The 25860-nt window shown below is 39.7% G+C and overlaps 1 protein-coding gene across 5 annotated transcripts in view; it reads right to left on the reverse strand.

Annotated features, from left to right (window-relative positions):
* MARCHF1 (membrane associated ring-CH-type finger 1) overlaps positions 1 to 25860 on the reverse strand; it is a 257958-nt gene that overhangs the window by 3655 nt on the left and 228443 nt on the right. For 4 of the 5 annotated variants that reach the window (XM_055794491.1, XM_055794492.1, XM_055794488.1 and 1 more), the window contains 2 exons: positions 10177 to 10324; positions 4188 to 6286 (listed from right to left, as the gene is read on the reverse strand). In XM_055794491.1, the coding sequence (XP_055650466.1) occupies positions 5988 to 6286; positions 10177 to 10324 (447 nt within the window). In that variant the 3' untranslated portion in view covers positions 4188 to 5987. Of the gene's footprint in view, positions 1 to 4187; positions 6287 to 10176; positions 10325 to 25860 lie in introns of those variants that run through there. The other variant, XM_055794490.1, reaches the window with a different exon arrangement.

The raw sequence follows: 25860 nt of genomic DNA on the forward strand, positions 1-25860 counted from the left end.
AAGTCCACAGTTAGCCAAGACAGTACCATGCTGATTTGAAAATTTATGAAGTGACAGTGCTTGTTGCTAGGATGTGAACTGGCCAAAAATTCTAACCTGTATGTTTTTAATGAAATATTCTTCTTTTTCCCCAGGTCTCAAAATGTACTAGCAAACTAGATCTAAAGCGGCCCTTAATGAAGATTCACTAAAGCCTTTGCCTGAACTTTCTTCTAGACTGACTTGTTCTTCTCACTGCATCCTTCGGGGCTCCTGTAAGTAGCGGTCTCGCTTCTGATAGCCGTTAAAATTTTGTTGGTTGAGTTGTTGTTCTTTTCTGCAGTTAATATAACCCACCTAAATCTTGCTACTTTACTTTTGACTGCTATGCTGTTTGTGAACCATTATTAAATTTTGTAGAACACGTTGTTTACCATGTTCGCAGACATACGCATATGACGAGCCATGCTTTGTTATAGCCTTATTTCTTCAAATTACAGATTACGCAAGGTCTAAAAGCTCTGTAACTGGTGGTTGTTTGTTTGGTTTTTTTTTCCCTTCAGAACTACCATTTATTGAAGTAGATGACCCTAAAGAAATAAGAAAAAGTTATCCTTTGTGTCATACAGGCTGGGCAGTTTCCCATGTGGCTTTCAAGAGAAGTTATCCATTGCTAAAATAAGACCTACTTTAGTTAATACACTTAAGTATTACTCTGACCTGTCCTCTTTGGTTTTCATTTGGAATACTGCTGATTATTGCATTTTTCTATATATTACCTTTGAGCTGTTTAAAAAAAACCCAACATAACAGCTCTGTGATTCAGTTGGTATCAGTTGTAAGCATTTGCAAATAATAGAAGGGCAAGTTTGTCCCAGGGCCCATACTGTCCAGCAGCCTGGATTCATTCTGTTCTTAACCATGTTGCAAAATTTATCCAAGGTTATTTTCTGAGTTCCATATCACAGACAGTGGAAATGTAGTACACCATTCAAAGTACTTCTGGTGATTCTTGGTTAACTTCACTTACTAGATGAAGCTCGCACAGAACAGCCTCAATATTTTATTGGGTGTGTGTGTGAGTAAACGTCAAAGAACATGTTTCCTTGTTTATGTGTGTTTAACAGAGAGCAAACTGAACAAGAATGTTTTGTGTACTAGCGGTACCCTTCATCAAGAGGTTTGAACCCTTGTGTGCAAAGTAAAAAGGCATAGTGACCTGCACCTCTGTTCTCTTAATTCTAAAATCAAATTTGGCTCTTATTTTTCCATATGCTAGTAAATGGAAAGGAATATATCTTTATTATTAGAACTTTTCTGGTTTTGCTCTTTCTTTTGTATTATATATATCTTGTAGGGATTTGTGAATCCATCTTTGATTTCCACGTTGAGCTAGTTATTATTCCAGCTAGAACTGTGATGTTTTGAAACTTAGCCCACTCTCTCCCCAGCTGACAATCTAGAAGAAATACAGATGGATACAACCCTCTTTAGAAGACTAAGTTTGGAGGCTGATAGGAATGCTGTGTATTTATCAAGATAGGGTACTTTTCTGGTTTTGTATGTGACAAAGTACAGAGAATCTTTTTATAATGCAAACGTAGTATTTCTTTTCATTAAATAAAGCATTTATCTTTAGGCGTTTTTGGAAAAGGAGAAAATCTTACCAAGTAAAATTCTAAAATACAAAAAAGGGAACATGGTTCATTCTGACAGTCTAAGGTGGGATTAGCTTTAAACCATTTAACTGTTTGTCCAACCCGTCTTTAAAGCTTTCTAATGTTGGACTTGCCACAATCACATGTAACAAACAGTTCTTTCCAAGGCACTGCTCTCCTTAGGAAGTTTTCTTCCTCTTATCCTCCTGTGGCTGAAACCCAGTACTAGTTGTCCATTTTGCTATGGATGTAAACCCAGTTGCTTTCTCAGAATTCTTAATGGAGTTGAAGCCTGTGTTCCCAGTCTTCCTTTTTCCTAGTTAAACAGCCATAGCTCTTTTCAAGTGCTTTTGTACTGTCAGGTATTTTCCTGAGCATTTTGCCAAGGCATGGTACCCAAAACCAGCCATGCTGAGCTAGCAGGTTTAGCTGTGTATGTTCTTCACGTTTCTTGCAAGAGCGTAGTCTTGCCAATTCAGGTTCAGCATGTGATACTGTATATAACAAAGTGACAAATGTAGAATACTGTGGTAATTTGGGTCATTTGTTTAATACAAATACATTTTGTTCACAACAATAAGCAGATACATTACTTTTGTTTCCCTTACCTTCTGTCTTTCAGTACACATTCACCCACAAAACATACAATTTTTATTTTGCAAAAGAGAGGGAGTTAAACAAGTAGCACAAACTTATAGTTCCAAATATTATACACAGTAAATTTTTTTTCATCGTAGAGTAATTTTTATTGTATTATTAGAAATTATAAATGGTTTGTTATGGTGATGGGGAATTACTACGTTTTCTACACAAAAAAATAAACACTGCCTTCAGACAGAGCAATGTGTGAATGGCACAGTTGGACTATTTGGGAATAATCTTAATGCTGCTGATAGTTAGAAGTGGTACGTTTATGCCAGTTTGAAATAAACTCTGTAATGCTTGTAACTTGAAAAGAAATGTGCGTGTTCACAGATCAGGAGTATCTTGTTTAAAATTCCAGATCTGATCTGGCACCAGATTACTCCTACCTACCTTTATTCAAACTTCGCTTAAACAAGAATGCAGATTAACTCTTCTTGGTAATGGCAGCTCAGAGCAAGGTTCTGCCCTTGTGGGTTTAGCCAGGCTAAATTCCACCATCAGCATTATTTGCCTGAGGTGCACTGTGGCTACACGTACCGTTTGATAGAGATTTTTATTTGATATGTCATTTTCATTAAAAAGTCTTACAATGTATCCTAAAACTTCCCGTGTACTGTTTTTGCAGGAGAGAATCCTGTGGTTATTAAATTGATACAGAAAATCGTGCTTTGTGTGGGAATGAAAAAACACTGATTGATAAGCAGCTGTCTAGTGTCTGTATTCATGCACCTTCCTTACTCGTGCAGTCTGTACCCAAGGCATGGTGGTGTGAGTGGCTCCTTGCCCTCCCAAAGAGGTTGCACCCTGCTTCAGAAACGAATTCCTTCCAATCCTGCATGAAATCCCTGAAAGCTCTAGAATATCCAGTGCACCTAAGAAGAGAAAGGGAGGTACGGGCTAATGCTGTAAAAGGTTAGAGACTGCTTCAAGCCTGCTGCGATCTCTCGCTGCTGACTTGTCTCATGGTCTGTCTAAGCGGAGAGGGTCCCATTTTGCTCCCTTTCCCACTGACCAAATTTAATACTTCAAAGGGAGAGGAGGAATTTCAGCTGAAGTCTTTCTCCTTTCTTAAACTAATGGTAAGCTCAGCTGCACATGTAGTTGAGTACCAAAATAGTGTTTTGAAGTTGAAGTCGTTAATATAAAATTTTGCAAGTTCCGTTGCTGACTTTTCAGTGTATTTTTAAAAATGTACAGCAATCTGGTTGGATGCTACAAATCTGCTCTGAGAAGCCTCAGGTATGTTTTATGAGTTAAATTTTATACTTGTCCAAGAAAAAAACCAATGTGAATTAGTCTCCAGTAAACTGTGAAAATAGAGGATAAAATATTTTCAGTGGGGTGATGATGGTACAGCGGGTCAAAGAACAGGCTGGCTAAAGAAGCAGGGTTACTGCCACTTAGTAAGAAGCTTTTGGATTATTTCACAAAACTCTTAGTTATCTTCCAAAATAATGTTCCTTGTCAGTCAATTTTGCTATGATTATCAGTTTTTTATTGTAAACATCATTCCAGACATGTAGATGCAGCTAGTAATTTCAAGTGTCTTAACTTCCGATATCATGAGATTTACTTTTTAGCAAGTAGATTTAGACTTTTTGAAAACTACACTTTTGCAGAGTGTCTTAAACATCCCGTTACAAGGCATTCCTTAGTCCTGTCATCATTTTCTGAAGACCTGAAGTCTCCTCCACAATTAGAAAAATGATTTGGTTACTCTTGTATGTGATTTCAAATAAGAAGCTGCTATCATTTCAATTTGCAATTGTATAATTATTAGAAGGTTGTTTTATATGAAAAGTGCATGTCATTATGTGGAAAAAACCCACGTTAATCCAACTCACCTGGAGTAACTTTCAGCAAATATTAGTATGTATTTAGAGCCTGTTCAGTCACCAAGATGTGGTGTCCTGTCTAGCCAGATGACAATTACTTTGTCACAGCCAAATTACTTGAGCAATTCCAATACAAAAGAATATAATGGTCTGATAAAAGACACATTTCTTGCCGAAACTACTACTTCCAGTATTCCCTGAGCCTTAAGCCAGTAAACACATTAATGAAGGAATGTCTAATATATAACCTCCAATACATCTTAGGCGCAGCACCCTGGATATTTGCAAGAATGGGATAACTCTGTTATTTAATTGTAGATATTGGAGCGTGTAAAGAGGAAAAATTACCATTAGAAACTGTAAGGCTTCTGTAGAAGGTCTAGTTCACTTGTAAATGTGGCAGAATTTCCCCTTTGAATGAACCTGTGCTCTGCTATCCTCTTTACTCTGGTTATTTGCTTATTTACGCTTCCTCCTTTACCTAAATACAGGATGAAAAAGCAACTTTCAACTTATTTTAAAAATATACATTACGTTCAGGCCGCAGACTTGTCCAGGCCAGTATGTAAGTACTCCAGGTCAACACTCGCTGTTGTGTCCTGATGGTGAACATCACAAGTATGAGAAGTGAATCACAAAATTGGTTTCTATATAAAATTCACCCTGCTGGACACAGTGTTATATCCACATTCATTTATCTGTTGCACCCTTTAATGCTATTCACACTTCATTTTTATATGAGAATGCTCAAAACACGAAGTTAACAACTGAACTGTTGAATCTCTAACACCTCAAGTTTACCTGTACAGAGGGAAACCATTGTTTTATGTTTTCAGTCAGGAAGACAAAACCTAACTTTTCAGAACAAGGAGATAAAAACTAATTGTCTTCTAAGATATGTAGGTATATTCTCTTAGGTCTACCTTTCTGCATCATGAATCTTATTAAACCCAAAATGGCTTCCATCTTCCCTATATGCCATCCTTTTTCAGACTTTTGATAATACGCAGCTTGCTTTTGTATGATTCTGCAGCAAACTGCATTTTTTCACTTACAGTCCTGCCTCAAAACTTTGTGTATCCAATTTCTAATTCACTCTTACAAAGTAAAATAAACAGCTGAGCTGCTCTTCTAAATACGTACCTAAAGGTTCTTTCCTTCCTGTACTTTGCTGACAGCTATGCTTAAAAAACATACCTGTAGCTTATGGAGACATGAGTTTATACTGGTTGAAATTGCTTACTTTTAAAAAATTCAGGCATACTTAAAAACAATGCTACCCTTTAAATGTTTCAAATATCCTTAGTTGCCACAGCTGCCCAAACATTCAGGCTCCACTGCAGTCACATGAACATGTGTTACTGCACGAGGCTTAGAGAGTGAGTGCTGCGATACAGCTCTTGTTAACTTGATTCAGTTTAATGCATATAACTGGTACCTTTTCGAAGAGTATCTTTAAGAAGATAAATAGCAAGTAAAAGTTTTAGTAGTAAACAGATGAAAGGTTTTGTTTGCTGTAAACAAAATGATTATATCAGGTCTGTTTCTATTTTCCCAGCCATCCAATTAAAAAAAAAGTAATCACATTGGTTTGGCATTGTCTGTTAAACCTGTTCTCTATTGCACTTTCTACACTTCCACTTTCACTACACTTGCTGACTAGTTGAGAAGCTACTTCACAAACGTCACATTCCATACAGTAACAAGTTGCTTTGCTGCATCCATTTTCCTTGTAGAGTGTTGGTTTTTGTGTGGTTTTTTTGTTTGTTATCTTAACTGAAAAATTGCACAGTCATTTCTGCTCTCTTTTAGCATTTGTAGTGTAGAAAACACTACGCCTTATTCTGCAAGGAAGAAACAACGCTGTCTGTCAAACGGGCATAACCTCAGATGTTTCTTCAGCTGCCGGCTGAGAGTTTGTACCTGTCTGTGCTACTCGCACCACCACTGCATCCTTGACGTCTGAGGTCTGAGTGCAGGAAGAGTTCTTCTCTTCTAGTTTTTTGGCGGTGTCTGGGCAGTTCTGAACAAAGATCACTCTGTTGTAGGCTTTCAACCTGCGCCACAGCTGAACATAAACCTTACACTGCACATACATGAAGACCAGGCCCCCTGTGAATCCAATGGCCACCACAACAAGTTTTGTCCAAAATGGCCATTCAAGGACACCTTTGAAATGAAACATTGATATTTATTACCATTGTTATACATCGAATATCAAGTACTGAGCTTCTGTAAAATATTTCGATAAGAAGCCACTTGCTAAGAGTCCCCAGGTATGTACATGCTGTGGGGGCAGTTGTGGCTCAGAGGAAACAGTAGCAGTTTGCAGTACCATAGGCCAGCCAAGAAACCACAGCTGCCTCCCACTGTTAAATGAGTTCACAATTTGGTCAAATAAGACAGGCAGGGCCACTCTCACAAAGGAAGCATAATGCTTGATACAGTCAAACCCAACACATTTTACTAATGTTAAATAATATCCCCATATTCAGTAGCTTGCAAAAATATAAGTACCAAAATCAAGGTAACTGGATAACTTGGATTATGCACATCTTCAACAACAACTGATTTTTTTTTTAAATTGTGCTACAAGCCCAACACTGTCTAGAGTACCTGGAACACCAGCACTGACAATACTATTACCTGGTCCTAGCTTCATCCTGAAGCCAGGGTATAGTAAAAAAAGCTGGTGGAAAGGACTTTTATCTCTTCCATCACCTGCCTTCATTGGCCACTTTTTTCCTGCTGTCTGTGCAACCCCCCCGAACACACCTATATAAAAAACCAGAACTTACATTCCTGTGTACTAAAAAAGTTAACTTTACAGGTTTTGGGGTATATTCTTAACTCTTCTTATTGCATTGATCAATCACATTGATATTTACAGAAAAACGCATGACTGCTAACACAAAAAAGCTAGAAATGAGAGCATTTGAACTGGATTATGGTATGAATAATGTTAAAATTATTTGCTTTGGCCTAGAAGTTGTGTTAAGATTTTAACAGAATAAAGTGATGTTGTATTAAGAACAGCCTTCTCATTAATTCATACCATTGCATCTACTTTTTTCAACTGTTTGGTAACCCAACATAAAGGAACAGCCACCCGCCTTCCCGTTACACATTGACTCACCGCATTTAAAGAGTAAATGCTATACACAAGAGTCAGACCTCTGTATCAGTGCTTAAGCTGTCGCTCTGAACAATCTAAACAGGTTTGTTGGCCCTATGTGGAAGCTCTTTGAAAAACTTTTTGCTCACGCAGGAAAGCAACCTGCGTTCCTTTGGGACTGGGCAGAAGAGCTCCAGTAGAGGAGCTGGTCCCGACTCACACCTGGTATCTGCGCTCCTCAGAAGCAAGCCTGTCCTTTTAGCCAGCTGTGTGAGCCATGAATCCAAGTATCCCCTTTACTGTTAAACACATAGTAACTGGGCTTTTAATTTAGTAAACAAATAGAGACCAAAAGGAAGCATATTAAGTATAGCAAAAGCATGCAAAATGTTTAAAGTAGCGGTAGTTTTCCCTGTTGAGGTAACTTTAGTAGTACTTAGAAATGGTAACAATGTATGCAGTGATGTTGCTAGCCAGTTTTTGGTTTGTTTTTTTTTAATTTGCAGCAAAATGAAAGCATGCAAAGACCATGTAAATAATTTTGCTTCTCCCTAATCACTATTACTCTGGTTAGTTGAACTTGCCAGGGACAAATCCTTTTATATTAGTTAAATTTGTTCATAAAACATTTGTCATGCCTTTCTCAAATCCCCTGTATCTGGGACAAGAAGAAGTAACAAAGAATACTTTGCTAAGGTGTGTTAAAGAGTGATGTGTTTCCCCAATCCCCCCACCCCTTTAGTAACTACTTTTAAATATCACTGTCTCTTTCTTGCTCTTGATTATGAAAACAGTATGGTTTGCATCCGAGTCCCATGAGTGGGGCAGTGACACTTGGGATCAGTAAGTCACAGCTGGAGCGTGGAGCCAGCAGAAAGAGGCTATCAGCTTTCCTTCAGACTTTCTTCAATCTCTTACCAGTAAACATGTGCTGCTGCTAACTCTGTGGTAATACAGGAAACATCATGTTTTGCTCAACTGGTGCAGCCCAGTGAATTTTGTATCTTTCAGTATATTCCAGCTTTGCCGTATTTTCACCGACTCGGGCTTTGTTAGGAGAGACAAAGCTCTGCTAAGCCTAGACCTGTTTCTTCAAGCAGAGCCAGTTTATGTGAAACTTGATTCCCTACCATTGGTGCCATATACATTCTAGAATACTTTTAAATATATTTTAAATTGTCTTTTATATAGACCAGTGACAAGTTTACCAATTAAGAGGCCTACACTTTTAGTTATATGCCTCATATGCCTCTGTAAGGAGAGGAAAAAAATTTCCCTTAAAATATTTTGAGGTACATTTAAAAAAGGGATTTTTGAACTTACACAATATTAGCAAACAGTACTAGTATCATTCAAGGCTTTCACTTTTTGTCCTCCTCAAAATGTGCTTATAAAGTGTTTTTCCTCCAGCGTTCACTTTTCTTTTTTCCAGTATTTCTCATTTAGTCAGAGATAATGGAGAGAAAAGCAAACTACATGTATGTCTCTTCCCCACCACCCCCAAATACATGTTTGATTTTGTAAAAGCACCCTCAACAAGCAAATTTTGGGGCAAAAGAGTTCTCTTCACAAACACGTATGTTGTAAGTAGCTCCAAGGCATTTCTCTGTCCATTTTTAAATGTGGAGAATCATCTGTTACACTTGGCAAACACTGAATTCTATACAAATTGTAAATACTTTTTTAGCTCACCAGGATTAGTTAATGTGATTCTTATGCATTCTATATAAACAACAAAAATTCATTTTAGCTGTTCTGTTGTGTAAGTTCAGCCAATCCACAGAAATACCTTTTCCCTTTTTAATGAGCAGGGTGATGTAGTTGCATTCATAAATAGAAGTTCAAAGCCATTCCTAGTCCTGTCCTCAGGGCCAGTTTTTGTGAGATGAAAAAGAGGGTTGCCCTTTTCGAAAGAATGCAGAACAAGACTGCGGTAGACATCTGTCTGTGACTTACTGAGAATTGTTACATATTTTCCTCATAGGCAAGAAAGGGAAGCATCAGGAGTATCATCAAATACTTATCTAACTAGCAAAGCACCAGGCTCCACCTGTTTTGTTTTCTGTTAACTTCAGCGTACAGCACAAAGCTAGAGACCTTTGTGCCTCTGCTGTGCTTCAAGTCAACTCGGAGCAAAGTGGAAAAGCTTTTAATCCTCTTCATCGTCACGATTGTATTTAAAGACTAAATTTAAGACCGAACAGACTTAGATTTGAAATGGAAAACAGTACTTCAGTTTGGAATGTAGTTTCCAGATGTGGCAAGTATCGTCCAAAAAGAAACCTGCTTATGTTAAACATGCGTTTTGTAACACGTGTCCAGTTGGGTTTTCAGGATCTCCACAGATGGAGACTCCATGACCTCTCTGTTCCAGTGTTTGACCACCCTCACAAAAATCACAGCTGGAACATGGACCTTCACAGTGAAATTCTGTTTGAAAGGATGCAGGAATGGCTTTCCAGGCTGCTTAAGTGCCACATGAAGGACTAACACTGGAACGTGGTCCCTTGGAAGTTCATATTGGGAAGCTTTTTGAGGAAAGTGCTTTTACAGGACATTGAGGTTCAAGTGGATAATATATATAAATCTGCTCTTTTATGACCTGAACTTGTACTGAGCTGTTTGAACTTGACCCATCTTTTTGTCTGAGCTTTAGAAATATCTAGGTAATGGGAGATTAACCTAGGAATAAGCAGCAGGCTAGTTAAGCTGTTGTAATGATTACACTAAGTAGAGGTGTCACTGCAGGGGCGTAACATAAGCTTTTATCGCTGCTGCATTCATTACTTTTACATTAAAGCATGTGATGTGGCCATGTGTCAGTGACCTGGTACTGAAGAGCAGTAACGTGGCTGTTACTATGAACAGTAAAATGTTACATAGCTGCCTTTCAAAGCCATCCATTGCATTATCAACAAGACTGAAGAATGTAAAAGATACTTACCGTTATCATTACCTTGTTTAATTTCCTCAGCGGTTCTATCAATTAAAACATACAATGACCAAACAACACAGGTAATTGCAATTATGTGGAATGTGACTGAACAAACTATTTTCCTCCTCTCGCTTGTTGTCATCTGTAGTTTCTCCCACTGTAATAACAATAATAACAACAACAACAACAATAATAATAAGTAATTTTTGAAAAATAAAAATACTGGAAAATTTTGCAGTAAAACTGATTAGACCATTATGGATCTTTCTACCAAAACCCCAAGCCGTAATAAAATAAATCCTTTCATTTTTACAACACACATTACAGTAGTATGTGCATTGTCACTGTAAAATTCTAACGCTCTCGTTTTCACAGATTCAGAGGAATGAGGAGTTCTGTTCTGTTTCTTTCTGCTTGTGAATGACATCTAAAGTAATTCCGTTGCACTGCAGCTGTAATATATTAATAGGCAGGTAAAAAGCTGAGTATTTATTGTAACTTTACCTGATGGACACTTCTGGTGATGAAAGAAAAAACCCAGATGCTAGCTTGTAATACTTAAACTATTCTCTGCTGTTCTCAGCTGCTTAAAATTAGAGGAACGCAGCTGTAGAACAGTCTTCCTGTAAACAAAGGCATCAGAAATGCAACTGCATTGAGGATTAAATTCAATAAACTTGAAAATATGATTACGTGGAAATGATTGTAATGTGATAGCAGTTAGATAGCCTCAGCAATTCAGGAAGGATCTGCCAGGCACAGCTTTGCGAATTGTGGTACTAAATCCATCATATGTTTGTGAGTTACAGCACTAAGTCCTACCTTAAGGCTATATTAAGATGAAATAGGCTATTCTTTGCGTTCAAACAATGCGACTCTCAAGGCGATTTTTTTTTAATCTCGCTTCTGAAGACATTTTTTTCAGCATTTCTTGAAAATAAAACCCTTCCCTGCTAAAATGCTTGCCTTTAGAAACAGATGAAAGCATACGACATTTAAGAGCAAAACGCCTCAATTCCGATGAAGCTCCCGAAGCCCATCGCCAGCATCTGTGGAACGGAACAAGTGCGAACCACAAGCCAGGCTGGGAGGTGCACGATGGAACTGTGCTCTAGCACCCACGCCAAGCTGGGACCAGAGCACGGGCACAGCTTGGACTGGGGCACGGGCACAACTGGGACCAGGGCACAGCAATAAAATGTCATTACGAGGGCTAACTCAGAAATGCATCTTCCTGCCCCCAGCTTTAGAGCAATACACGGTGGGCCAAACAAATTTCAGTCTTTCAAAGCAGTTAAAACTTGCAAGTATCAGAGCTGTTGCCTCAAAACACAATCTCTGTAGCATTTTCTAGTCCTTGCCAAAATTTTACAAACACAAAGCTTAAATAACTGTTCAAAAGAACTGAAATATTTCCTGAGTAATTACAAGGAGACAGAGCTAGCAGTTTATTTACCAGCTGATGCCTTGTTGCAGTTTCTGATACATCTGCTTAGGAGTGAAAACTAAGCTTGCTGGGTTTTGTATGGTAGTCTGGAAAAATGGGAGGCATTATAAACAAAAAGTAATAAAACACCAGAACATTATATTAATTGTAGTTCACATAGGTAGTATTCAGTGGTCAGACCAGACAGACTGTGGCGTTATCATCACAAGTCTTACAATACCGTTAGGGTCACTAGGTTACACAGCATTTGACCTGGAGACCTACGTCCTTTTTGCAGTGAAAATTCAATTCAAGCCTTGCAGCAGGCTTGCTTTCCAGAGAAAAAGTTTTCTTTGTCCAGATGGAAAAAAGGATTTTACCTTAACCCTTCACTCACCTGTGAATGCTTTGTGAGAGATCAACATTGAATGAAAAGAAGAACGAATTGTGTTAAATAGAAATTCTCTGACATCTCAACTCTGACGCTATACTTTTTGGTCTGTTGGAGAGAAGATTCTGTGCTAAATTTTCATTGTCGTGTAGTCTCATTATAGCCATTTTACTCTCTGTAACATACACAAAAGCCTTAGCGTGTTGATCTGAACGCCCAGTCAAATAAAGCTTTTTCATACGGAATTCTAAAGTCAAAGAAAAATGCTGGTTACTCTAAATGTGAACATTTTGTAGGTGGAAAAGAAGACAAAACCAACACCCAGGATAGTAAAAGGAACAAGCTCACAAACTTCAGCTGAGATTTACATGAAAGGTATGAGGAGAGGGAGCTAGCAGAAATGAGCTAAAGCAGGCCTTTTTTTGCTAACATCCCATGATCAAATCCAGCCAGAAAGCAAGCCAAGGCTCTGCTCCCTCCCTCTGGCGCCGCTTCTCCCCCAGGACAGCATGCCTGTGTCCCCCCTACCCACAGGCACATCACCACCCTAGGATTAAGCTGGCTGGCAGGAGATGGGGAGAGGCCACCAGGGCGTGGGTGGCTGCGGAGCTGGAGGATGGTGCAGAGCACCTGGTACTGCCCGCTGGGATACAAGAAAGGAGCAAGGAGCGACAGACAGGCGCAGGGGGGTCAGGGGACTCAGGAGCACTCACAGCTCTTGGCGTCTCCCAAACTGTGCTGCTGTTCTGCCTGGCTGAGCTGCAGGGCCTGCTCCCCTCTCCGCTCAGGTCCCCGTGGGCTGAGCTCAGAAGGGGGATCCAGTTAAACGTGCTCTGCTCCTGGTGATCCCTGTGGAAGCTGAGGTAATTTCCCCATCCTACTCATGTATTTTAGCTCGGGTGAGCAGAGGGTACTATGTGACTACTGTCACACTACTAGATGAGTGATGTTAGTAGATAGGCCAGCAGTTTAAGTTGCCCTGGAGCAGGAAAGTGCAATTCACTATTTTAGGATTTTTGCAATATGCTTAAATCAAAAGTTTAACCGTTAATGCTAGCACAGACTTGCTTGAATAAAAGCACAGTTACGTGATATAAAAATTGTTTGAAACTCTATAGCAAAGGCTACGAGACAACAATATACTGAGCAGCGAAAGCATCAACCCCTTTTACTTGCGCTTTACATTCCAGGGCTTGATACGGCCTGACGCTGGGTGGGCAGTGCTTGGCAGGCGCTACGTGACGCGCTACAGATGCCACACAGCACATTAATGCCGCCTTAACCCCCGACAGGGTCACCCCTGCTGTGTTTTGAAGCTTCTGCAGTTCTCATGGCTTTCTACATTCACGATCGCAAGATAAAATAAATTGCATAATATTTTATTATTTTCATCAGTGATCTAAAAAACGTACAGCCATCAGGTTGATGACACTGTGACATACCATGGGTAGAATATCAGATGCTAACAAGAACAGAAAAATAACACAGAAGTAAGTGCCCAGATGCAATTTTCCTTGGAGACTGACATGTCAATTCTAAGGTGCTATAGGGACTGGAAGGAGAGAAAGAAATGGAAGACTAACAGGCAGAGGAGACATTTATAATGACTTGCAAATGACTGATAGACAAACACACTAGTTTTTTCCCAGGCTTCTCCGAAGCACCCCTTCACTGTTGTACATCCCACTGTCACCACTCACAGATTCCTTAATCCTGGCAGCAATACACACACAGACTGGAAATCATCACAGGCGCAGATGGCTTAATGTCCTGCAATCGCCTGAGCATCCTTGTGCGCCACGGAGCAGGTGTGCTCGAGCACTCCCCAACACCTAACAACCACAACGCCTTTTACCCGGTCACCGAACAACTGCACGATGCAACAGTGCGTATTCCAAGAAGAAAGCCTGAAATACCCGCAGCCCCCTTTTTATTTTACTCTGAGTAAGGTGTCTGAGCGTCGCACTTGCACTGCGCTCTGCAAACCACTGGAGGGTGGTGGGAGACTGCCTACCTGCTTCAGGGTGTACCAAGAAGCCGGAATGAACTGTCAAAGGGAAGATGCCGGATTGTAAATAGGATCAGAACCACCCCCCCCAACCCAGCTCCTACTTACAGCTACTTCTGGAACCCGAGGTGTGCTGAGCCCGTCCCGCTGGGCTGTGCTGTGCTGCAGGGAGCAGTGTGCCAGCCGTCACCGCTGGCCAAACTGCCCTCTCCTAGGGTCCCACCGCCTGTTCTGGGTTTGTTTCTTGGAGAAACTTGCTCTGAAACTCAAAGGGAACAGCTACTGATTTCATAACCCGCTGCCGCAATTACAAAACGCAGTCATGAGTCTTCTGGGGAAAGAAAAAGAATTTAAAAACGGGAAAAAAAATGAATAGCCTACTCGCAGGGAACATCTAAATAATATGTTCCCAACCACTTCCCTTTACCGTAACACAGTCTGAGAAAATCCCCGGTACTTATTTAAAGGACCAAAGTTTGCCTCCTGCATGTCACTTCTAATAAAAGCTTGGTTAATCAATATGCAACAAATAAATATGGATATTTTTAATATCCTCTGAAACAGGTTGTCTGTGGATGTGGGGAAGAAATCCCAGTACAGCCTCTCTTCTTAACAGAAGTAAATCTGCAGTTTTAATTCTGTCCTGTACGTTAAGCTTTCTGCGAAGTGGTTTCATAATGGCCCAACGCAGAACCCAAAGTTCTCACTGCTCACACAGAAGCCATGACCACACCACGTAACGGCCCTTTGCAAGCTTTGCTGCTTACGCTCCTTTTCCCCACCTTCAGGCTGCAGATCTACTGCCCGCCTGCTGCCACCCACCATTCTGTGTAAGCATGTCACCTCCTGCTAACGGTCATCTTCTGTCACGCTGGCCACGGGTTTTTGTCTACACAGATTTCCTGCAGCAACTCCCCATCTCTGCAGGTTTGCAGATTCACTTCTTCACAACCGAAGGTCTCTGTCCTGCAGGGGCTCATCACTGAGGATGCCAAATCGAAGGGGGAGCTAACGGGTTACTTTGCAACATGCTATGAATGCTTGGACTTCTAACTCCTGGGTATTTTCAGGAACGCTATTTTTAAAAATTTCACATAGGGAGGCCTGACAGGGTATCAGGTATGGGCATAACGTTGCTGACGTTAAATATTTCCCCCGTTCTGATGTTTTTCGCCCTATCCATCATTTAGCAAAAAAATGACCACAAATGTAATGTAAACAACACCCACAGCCGGGACTTCCTTCTGCTCTCACCTACAGCTAAAGTCATCATGCAATGTTTTCCAAATTCTTTCTACAATCTAAAGAAGGCTTTGAGACAACCTCTACCTGGAAATCATCATGCTTGCAAAATGAAGGCTAAAATTATTTACTAGGGGCTGTTGTAGAAACCGCACTCTGCACACAGACTAGGGATACACAGAAAAACATCTTTCTGATCTCAAACCAGGCTTGCAAGATCTAGCCAACACTTTTGAAAACCACTCTTAAGAACTGTAGCAGTGCGTGAAGAAGTGAGCCGAAAGTGAAGATGTGCCCGTAATCTGAGCATGTAGCTCAGAGTTATTTATTTTCTGTGGGTTAGGGAGGGTTTTCTGGCCACTTCTTGCAGTACTAATTGGCTCAGGCTCCACAGCAGACAGTTCACTACTATCAACCTACCAGCAGGAGGAAAGCAGCTGCAACAGGAGCCTGCAGGAATGGAATTTGTGCAGTGGATGGAAGAGGAAGAAATAATAGTAATAAAGGACAACAGGGTTCCACACATCAGGAGAATAAAATAGCCTCCCGCAGATTTGAAGTGTGGATGAGAGATGAGACTTCAAACCTTGTAATTTGAATAAAAGCATTTTGGGCCACTCTGAGCCATCCAAACAACACGTGGTTTGGGCCACTCTGTGCCATCCAAACAACACGTGGTTACAGCTGTGCCTGAGCGCCTGCCCCTCGGCGCAGGACAAGGCGTGCCTCATGCATCCTGCGCCAAGGCGAGGGGTGCCCCTCACACCATCCAGCAGAACGTGGCAGGGCTGAAGAAAGGAGGGTTTGGGCCATGGGAACACCTCCTCCATGTTGTTTTCCCCAAATACATATAGAAGATATTCAGAGAGGAAGAACTGGGGAGGTTTACAGAAAACACAGAAAATATATTTGTCATTGGCTTTTGTCATAAGATACGACCCAGAGAAGAAACTCTTGTAAGGATGAAGAACAGAAGACCAGACTCTGCTACGTCAGCCACTGAACACAAAAATGAAATAAATGTTAAAAATCCCATGTCATATGGGACATCATACAACTGTATCAATCCACAAAGCTTACCTTGATCTAGTTATCTCAATTAGATGAGCTGGTACAACTTAAAACACCTATTGAAAGTTTAAAACTGAACCAGGAATATGTGCATTTCTAAAGACAAACATACTTTAGTTCACTTTTATGTGGGATATTCATGCCTAGAGTAATAAAAGAACTACACAATGAAAAGATCTTTAACACCTTAAGATTAATGTTTGCAAAGAACTAATAATTCAGTTTTATCAAAATCAAGACAGTGCTATATTTCTTTTTTAAGTGACAGTTAAAAGAGCTGGACTTGAGTGATATAATCAGTGGCACGCTTCACAAACTTATGCGATTTTTAGCTGTGTATGTCATCAATTAGCAGACCCTTAAAACGTGTAATATAGGGGTATTAAGTAATTTGAGAAGATAATTTCTAAAATGAAGTAGCTGTTTTTGCAATCTGGAAGTACTATTGAGAATACTTGTCATTTACCAACTAGAAGAACTTCAGTACCTGCATCCTAATCATCCCAGCACAGACTAAACAAAAAAATTGCTATGCTTTGGAAAGACAGGAATAGCCAGGCTTCATGTCCCTCTCATCCAGCACTCTGTCTCAGACAGAGGCCAACACCAGATGCTTCAGAGAAACCTGAAAGAAATCCCACAGCAAGTAATTATAGCGTAATCTCTCCATATTGGGAGCTTCTTCCTAGCTCCCATCTGCTAGAAGTTATTTTACATCAATATATGGAATGCAAAAGTACTCTACAAAGTATTTACTTTGCAATCATCCTCTTTGAATGCTGAAACAACATTAACCAATTATTTGTTCAACAGGTCTACACAATCAGCCTTCGGTACTATCATGAACTTCTCTTTTACAACTGCTGTTTCTTTACTTGCCTTGTAAGACATTATATTTAAGAAAAGGATCATTATCTCCTAGCACAGTACACTTCAGTTACCTTATCTAAAAAGATAATCCTGACAGATGAACCGCAGGTGAAATATTAAACCGCTGGTGAGGAGTGAGCCATCACCATAATGCAAAACTAGGGGGAACATTTGGTCCCAAGAACAAGAGGCACACATCTAGAACTCTAGAAAAGATTTGCTTTAGGTGCCTGGACATATGCCTTTATTACCTAACAATCAAGAAACAAGCCACATGTGGGCAACCCATAAAGAAGTAAGGAAAAAAAGGGGTAGAATCTATGTCTCCACTAACTTTTACCACAGGCAATAACAGAAGCAGATGCTACCATTATCTGCTCTCTCTACAGTATTTCTACAATCATTCTATGTATCAAAATTCTACAGTTTGTGTGTCACTTCTAGTCTCCTGCCTCTGCCTACTCTGTCTTTTCTAAAGAGCAGCACACCTAACCGAAGGCATGAAATTTTCCTCCAGTCACTAAGTAGCAAATGCCTTTAAATCACAGTCAGTCCAGCTCTCAAACAATAACTTAGATACATTAAAAAAACATTAAAATTAAAGTCAGTCAACCAAACTACCATACCACAAAGCACAGATCATAATTTTGCTGCAAGGCCAGCTAAGCTGAGATTTCATTTTCCAGCCGAAGGAGGTGGGGGTTCTGCAATTTGCAGTATGTACTCCATGGGCAACAGAGGAGCAACCACGACACGTGCTTGGTGCTGGATTTGAGATGGATCGTGCTGGGGTCAGAGCAACCATTCATCCTTCCTCCACTACAGCAGCCATAGCAAACCATCTCCCTACAATCTGCGCCAGAGTTACATGGGCTCCCTTTGCACATCCGAGTGCATTTTGGTCTCAGCGTGATGGGTGTGGACAGAAGGCTGGGATAGCATGGTAGAAATAGGAAAAGAAGAGCAATTAGAGAGAAAGGTGGATATAGCAACATGCTGGAGATCAACAACCCATTACATAGTCTTGTATGTCTCTCCATTTTCTTTTGTCCTGTCCAATTAAATTGAAATTTCTCTGAAGGACTGTTCCCTTAGAACATGTCATCTATGACATGGTTATAGTACACGATCAGTTTTGTTAAGAGTCTTTACTTGAATCACTTTCTCTTTAGTATTCATCACACTGCTTAATTTCCTCGATATCAAATCCTCTAGCCTGCTGAGAAGTATCCTGAAGCATGCATTCTGAAATTAGAGATGATGAAACAAAACTGGTGACACCTGAAAAGCTAAATCAACAAATATACTTTCTGTTTATTTAGCTGTAATTACAAATGATGTACAGTGTCTTCTCCAGGAGTTACAACAGAATATTAGTTACTCCACCTTCCACCTAGAAAATAATTTTCACCTCTTTGCCTTCTCTTAGACCAGTGCAAGCATGAGCATTCTTATTACTGCCTCGTACTAAATGCACTTGGGTCTTTTTTGTTTGCTGATCACATCCTTGATTCTCCCATTTGACACATTAGTAATTTAAACACTCTTTACAATATGCAAAATTCTTTAAAGTTCTAATTTGTATCTTACAGAATAAAAACCTAAAGCCATTTACCTGAAGAACTTGTACAATCTGGCCTACAGAACCGTGCACTACATTGCTACAGCCCAAGGCCCTTCAGCATCACATCAAGAGGAATGGAGAGAAGTATAGCAGCAAGTGGAGGGAGGAAGGGTACAACGGTACCTTTGCATGCTGAGGAGTCCTGTGAGAAGAGCAGTACAGTCGACTGGAAAGGGAAGGCAGCCACATCTGAAAGTCACTGAGTGGAGAGCAGCCATTTGGTAGCGTTGGGTGAACCTCAAGAACATCTTGCATGTCTTTTTATCTCATTTTCTATCCTTCACTTTGATAGATCAAAGATGCTCTTGCTAATTCTCACACACCCTGCCCTCCATCACCCACTAAATCAATAGTGAAAGTGAACCTGAACACTAATTCTTTTCCTATGGTCATTATTTTCTTCCTGAAGTTGTGAGAGCAACTGACCTATGTTGTATGGGAAATGTAATTCAGCTTCTGAGCTTCCCTTGACCAAATCTGTCTGAATCATTACAGAGATAAGCTTGGTTCAAACGTCCTTGTAAACCAAAAACCTTTTAAATACATTGTTGTTGAAACATATCTGGATGTATCTTATTTTTGCAACTATGTATATATAGTATATGTGCATATGTCTGAATCACCACCTAACAAAAATTAAAAAAAGGCGCTGATGTGCTTTCTTATCTATAAATACGACTTTAGCAAGAATACCAATTTCCCAATGAATAGGTACAGCTACCTTTTCCGTCTTTTAATTTTCCTACAAGAGAGACTCTTTTGATCCTATTAAATAAAAATGAAATAGAGGAAATTTGTGCTGAGGAAAGGCTACAGTAATTAACACAAAACTACAGCCTAGTGTTCTGTCTAAGTGCTGAGGGAAGCTATTCATTCTGAAGGACCTCCAACAAATGCCATACATTCCAATTTTGCCACATATAAATTGGAGCAGATGAATAAAGATCTGCATAATTCCTGGAGGAAAAGCTTCTCTTTTTTTCCCCTCAAGTAAATCTAATAAAATTATACAGGAATAAAATTAAATTAACACTAAAAATTATAAAATATACTGACTAAATTGATAATTATCCTATTTGATCATAAATCAGATCAAGTACCGTATCGCTATGTTCAAGAGAACATCACTATGTTCAAGAGAAGCCATTTTCGCATGCATTCCACCACCAAGCAAGCATCAGCCTGCGAATTAATTCAGGTCATTCTCACATCAATAGGTCCCAGGCAAAATACATGTGAGGCAAATAACCACTGTGAAATTGTATGTGTTAGTTATGTGAGAGATTAATACATCAATCGGCTCATGAACAGCAGCTCACTCCCATTAGAGGTGGTAAAATCCCCAGCTTCAAAATTAAACAGTAAAAATGGCATTTTTACAGAAGTCCATGACTGGTGAAGGTCAATGCTTGGGTTGATTATGCTCTTTAAATTCTATATTACTTGCTATACATTTTGTGTCAGGGCATCACTCCATTTACATTTTTAGATATAAAGCCAGTATCAAGAGATTCTCTTAATTATTTTCAATGCTTCAGCTACCTAGCCCCTCCTCTGTTACAACTATTGACGAGGCCGAGCTGTCAAATGGAACACTGAAAGGGCTGAAATGAAAAGGAGACCTCAAGTTCTTTAAAAATTAGAACTGCAGGATGGGGTGGGACCCTCTAAGTAAGATGGAAGCAAAACCTTTTGATTCAAGTTGCATCTGAAAACAGCTCAGACCAAACTGTTTATTTCAGCTTCAGAAAACACAGAAGGATGTGACCAGCGCGTAACACCACCAATACCCAGAGCTGGACAATCTCCTGAACTCCCTTTGCTTTTGTAAATAGTACCGAGCAGCAGAAGTAGCAAATTTGGTTACTAGAAGAGGAAACAGGGTTTGTTTCGATTTCTGGTGTAATTTTTTTTTTTCTTTGCTTCATAAAAGAATACAAGTTCAAAGCAATGACAATCAAAACATCTTGTTCCGCCTCCAGGAAGGATGCTGCACGTGGGGATGCCCCAGCAAAGTCTCACAGTACTTTTTGCAAGCCTAAGGGTATGTCATGGCGGTTTCAAGCTATGAGGCACAAGAGGTCAGAATCTCTTGTTAGAAGCCCATGGGAAATGGAACAGTTGCACAAACAAAAGTTGCGTTGAATGGAAGACAAAGAAATATGGAGATGGAAAGCTAACCCACATTCTACCACCATGACAAAGCTAAGATCCGTTATTCTTGTTAGGGCACAAATTGCAAGACAACGTTACTCTGCAAACTACAGCACGCTATCTATATACAGATGAATTAGCAGTAATGCTCTGCTACTGTCTCTCAAAAGCCAGGAATACAATCATCTGAACAAAGCAGCCCCTTGCATCCTTGAGGCCTCCCAACAGGATATAAATGCTATAGCATTATTTTTACTTTAAAAGCTTTAATATACACATTCTCCCTTGAGCACGAGGTTATTCACCATAACGACATGATAGCCAATAAGAAAGTAATAGCTTTGTGCCTTTGTGCATACTGGTGAAGTATCTGACCCCACATATTACGAGAAATGATTTGAGGCTAGCAATGTTTTGAGACAGTTTTCTGGAAGAAAGATAACACCAGAGCAGGTTGCCTTGACAACACGGTGTAGCTGCACCAGAAATCAAAAGGAAATGTAGGCTCTTCTTCTATGTTAAGGACTGCAAAGTATTCACCAAATTGAGTTAAAAGGGAACTAATCCCACAGCAAGTCAACATTACCTGACCTATGCAATATTAGCTATCGCTTCTTATCATGAGCCTTATTAGAAAAATGATGAAAAAGTCAGGTGGTTCATACTTCACAGCGCAGGGCAATAAGAAGTGAACAGCAAGTGGTGCAGTAATGAGTGCTCCAAGTTTCTGTTTTTTCCTGCGAGACTGCAGGTCTCTTCTGGTTCTGAGAGTCTGCTCTGGCAGGAGAAGAGGTTTCTTCTGGCGACCACTTTTAATTTCACAGTAGGATTTGACAAAGATGTCTCTGCAGACTATACCACTTCTGGCAGTGATCACCATATTCTTAAATAAGGAATGTAAATAGGAATTATCCAGCTAGCATTGAACCCAAAATAAATCAACACCCTCAACATATTTTGCCATCACTGAATTCACCATGCATGCTACCAGATTTTACAGAAAAAGATTTATCCACAAAGCATCCAGTTGTGAATGAATTCCTGCAGGCAGTTATATTTTTTAAGATTTACTCTTTTTATATGGCTGCATTGAGCACAGAGAAGGGAGCTGAATCTGGCGTGCTCACACATTAGCTAAGAACTAATCAGAACTAGGAATGAACAACTGGATTTAGAGTACTGCAGTTGACAACTGTTTTGTAAAAAAAAAAAAAAAAAAAAAAAAAAAAAGCATCCTATGGAGTTTTAAGTCCAATGATGAGCAGAAGCAGATGTGTCCCTGCTCCAGAGTGAAACATTATGTCTGGGAGAGAAATGGGACTTAGAGGTTCAGTTTAGATGTTCCTTTTGTCATAGACAAAAAAGCTCTCAAAGCAGCATTCTGACTGTCTTCTGTTGCTTCCCTAGCTGATTCACGTGTTTGGTTTTTTTAAGGAGCCTGTGGAATTGCCCATTTCTCTGCTTTACAGCTGGGCATCACCCACAAGTTGTCTGTTGGCTCAGACCTTGTCTTAACCGGTTACACAGTTCCTACGGACCCTTGGCTTTGCTGCGAACAGGCTATCTTTAACCTGCTATAGTAAACCTAAGTATTTGCTTTTGATCCAATAGTTACATCGCGTCATACTAAATAGCTGAAACCTTCCCCAAACTGATTTAACCCGTTAATCACTAATCCAGCCACGCAGGGCACTCACCTGCCTGAACTGCGTTTGGCTTTGTACGGGGACCTGAGCTAGCCTGTTCTGTAACTTCTCGCCAGGACCCAAATACCCAGCTCTGGACACTTGTGAACCATGTTATCTCCAACTGGGACTTAAACCTCTAATCCTATATAAGATTTAAAGCTAGCATGGACATTTATCATTCTTATTACATCTGGTTATTTATAAAATATAAGATAGCAAGCGGAGAGAGAGCATTCCTTCCTTCTCTAATGGCAGCAGCTGGGTACACAAGAAGTTGCACAGAGTTCAAGGGTGTAAAACCCAAAGAGAGGCACCTATTACCACATTTAGAAGTACTATTTATCACTGTATAAGCAAATACGAATAGAGAGGATCAAACACTTAGAAGATACATGCACACAATTCAAAATAAACAACATAAAGTTTCTTCCGTTACCAGTATTTTAAGACTGGCTTTGCTTCTGTTTAATTTGACAGAAACTTATGACTCTGTTCTAAACGAACACTCCCAATCCCCTATTTTCAAAAGGGATTAATTCAGATACCCTTTCTATGTGAAAGAAGATCAACCTCAACTGGTACATAATGCTTCCCTAAACAAAAAATTCACTTGCTCTTCCTTAATGACCAAAAGTAACTACACGGTAACACTGTGGAATACTGCTTATGCCTCATAAATAAGACATTATTTGAAAAGAATTCCAAATATAAAACAAAATCAGGAAAGAAAATAGACGTATCTGACACCACAGCATAACCTGTTGGGATAATGCATCAAAGTAAAACATTCCATCAGATACCAGCATCTTAGATGGACAACAAAATTTAAATATGAAAAGTATTTTGAAGTATAGCAGCACACTGTGGAGAAATCTCCATTTGAAGACATTTCTGCATTTTAAGCACCTTGTAATTTGACACTTTAATCCATTTCATACTCACAGTATTTTCATTCAGTTCCTGTTTCTACTATGCTTCAAACACCAAATTCAAGAAATATGAAATGCAGGTGCTACTTTACCGGGATACATCCTTTTTAAAGATGAAGTGGTTTTCTCAGGCTGACACTATTACCTGAGAGAGCTCAATAAGGAACTCACACAAGCTTCTTGCCACTTTCTAATTCCTTCCATGATAAATAAAGTCACTACATAAATGAGAAATTCTGCATTATGGATTGCAAATGCTGAAAGGTAAAGTTACAAATGCAACTGCATTATTTGTAACCATGGACAGACATGAGAAATAAAACAGACACACTAAGCAATGCGTAATATTTAACCTCTAAATTTATATTTAGCCAAGTAATTAGACCTGCTCAAGTACATGAAACACGTGCAATGCCTGTTGATGAATGCTTAAAAGGATTACTTCAATGCTAAGACTCACTAAAACGATTAAACTAAGTTTTATTTGATGTCTTGTGCTTTCAGGGATTCTGCAATTAAATAACTTGCATATTGGCATGAGCCTACTGATTTAATAAAGGTATCTTGATTTATGTTAGCTTAGTATGCTGGACATTGTCATTTATGGGTGCTAACAGCTATATGACATGATATTGAAACGATTTTGCTGTAAACCCCTGGACTTTGATAAAAAACTGTTAGGAAACATTGAGAGCGCATGACAGACTGAGGCACGAATAAACATGGTAATTCACCAGTTGAATCAAATAATTTGTTTTACATTTAAATTCTGCTTTTGTGATACTGCAAAAAGCATAGATACCTGTAATTAAGTCCTGTGTCTGTAATTTTTTCCCTTCAGGAGACTAACGGTTGGGAAGTTGCAAATGTATTATGATAAAAATCATAATGGAGCAATGCACAGTCAAGAATCAAACTTTAGAATCTCACATCATGAGTGAGGTAAAGATTAAAAATAAAAACTGATTGAGAAATGTGACCCTTTCACTTGTAGAATGTCACTTCAAATCCAGGTCTAATGGTCATGGAAATGGCATCTTCTGGACTTGGGCAGAAACTTTCACTTTAGGGGAAATAATTACCCTTTTTTAAATAAAGTGAGTTTCTTATGGAATTGAATAGGTACTCTTTTGATGGAGCTAGACCTGTGGTCTTTTATTTAGTAAACACTGAAATGAAATTTGTTTTCAGAATGCCTCAAAATTTATTAGCAAAATAAATACATTTTTTTGGTCAATTTTGCTGTTTCCACTTGGCAGATGGCAAAGCTGACAAGAATTGCATCATTTCCAGATATAACTGCCACTGTTCATAATGTCCTTGCCATTATGATCAGAGAATTGCAGAGATTTGGGAAATTTTAATTCACTGCTGCTAGGCTGGACTTAGTGCTGGAGATGGAAGGCTCTCCTGAGCCAAGCCTCTGCACCACCTAAAGCCTTCAAGAAGGTCTGGAAATCCTAGAGTCTCTAGTGCTCTTCAGGTCCTGCATCAAGACGACAGGATTGTGGAGAGTTTCAGCTTTAGGAGCTGCCTGTCCCACAGGTAACCAGTATCCGTGCCACCTTCTGAAAACCTGGCCTCCTGGGGAATGCCCTGCAGCTGCGCTACCGGGCTGCTTACAAACTTGCAAGGAATTTGACAGTGTTTCACCGGAACTTTCCATTTTTGCAAAATACGTAGGCCTTGACATAACACACTTCCAGTGGTTTTTATAGAAGACATTTGAGTGGAAAGTTACCAGTCAGCTGTACGTACCCTGCAGGTCTCTTGATGATCACCCTTTCCTCCCCTACCTTGCCTTCGCTGCAGCTGTCAAAACTCTTGGTTTACAAAACAGCCTCTCATCCACTGTTCTTCAGTGTTTCATAAATTTGTGAACAATGGTGATGGTAGTGCATACACTTATTTAGGGATGATGTATTTAGTTTAGTATAACCTATGAAGGGTGATACAGTCGAATGCTATAGATGCAAAAAGTATAACTCATTTTAACTTTGAAATCTTTGGAAAGATTTGATTTTAGCTTCTGAAACGGGTGTACATTATAAGAAAGGATCTATAATTAGATGCTGTCCATACTATACAGACAAATATTTGTTAGCACTGCATTTGAAGGGGGGGAATGCTGCTAGCATTTACTGCCAGGCAGATAAACTGCCTTTGAGTACTGCTTTGAGCAGAAACAAAAATATCGTGTCTGGAAGAAGAGACTTATCTTTCTCATGTCAGAAATAAAAAAACCATACCTGAGAACCAAGGATGAGTAAGGTGGTAATCATTCAGTTAA

This window comes from Falco peregrinus, chromosome 2, assembly GCF_023634155.1.
Source record: "Falco peregrinus isolate bFalPer1 chromosome 2, bFalPer1.pri, whole genome shotgun sequence".
NCBI lineage: Eukaryota > Metazoa > Chordata > Aves > Falconiformes > Falconidae > Falco > Falco peregrinus.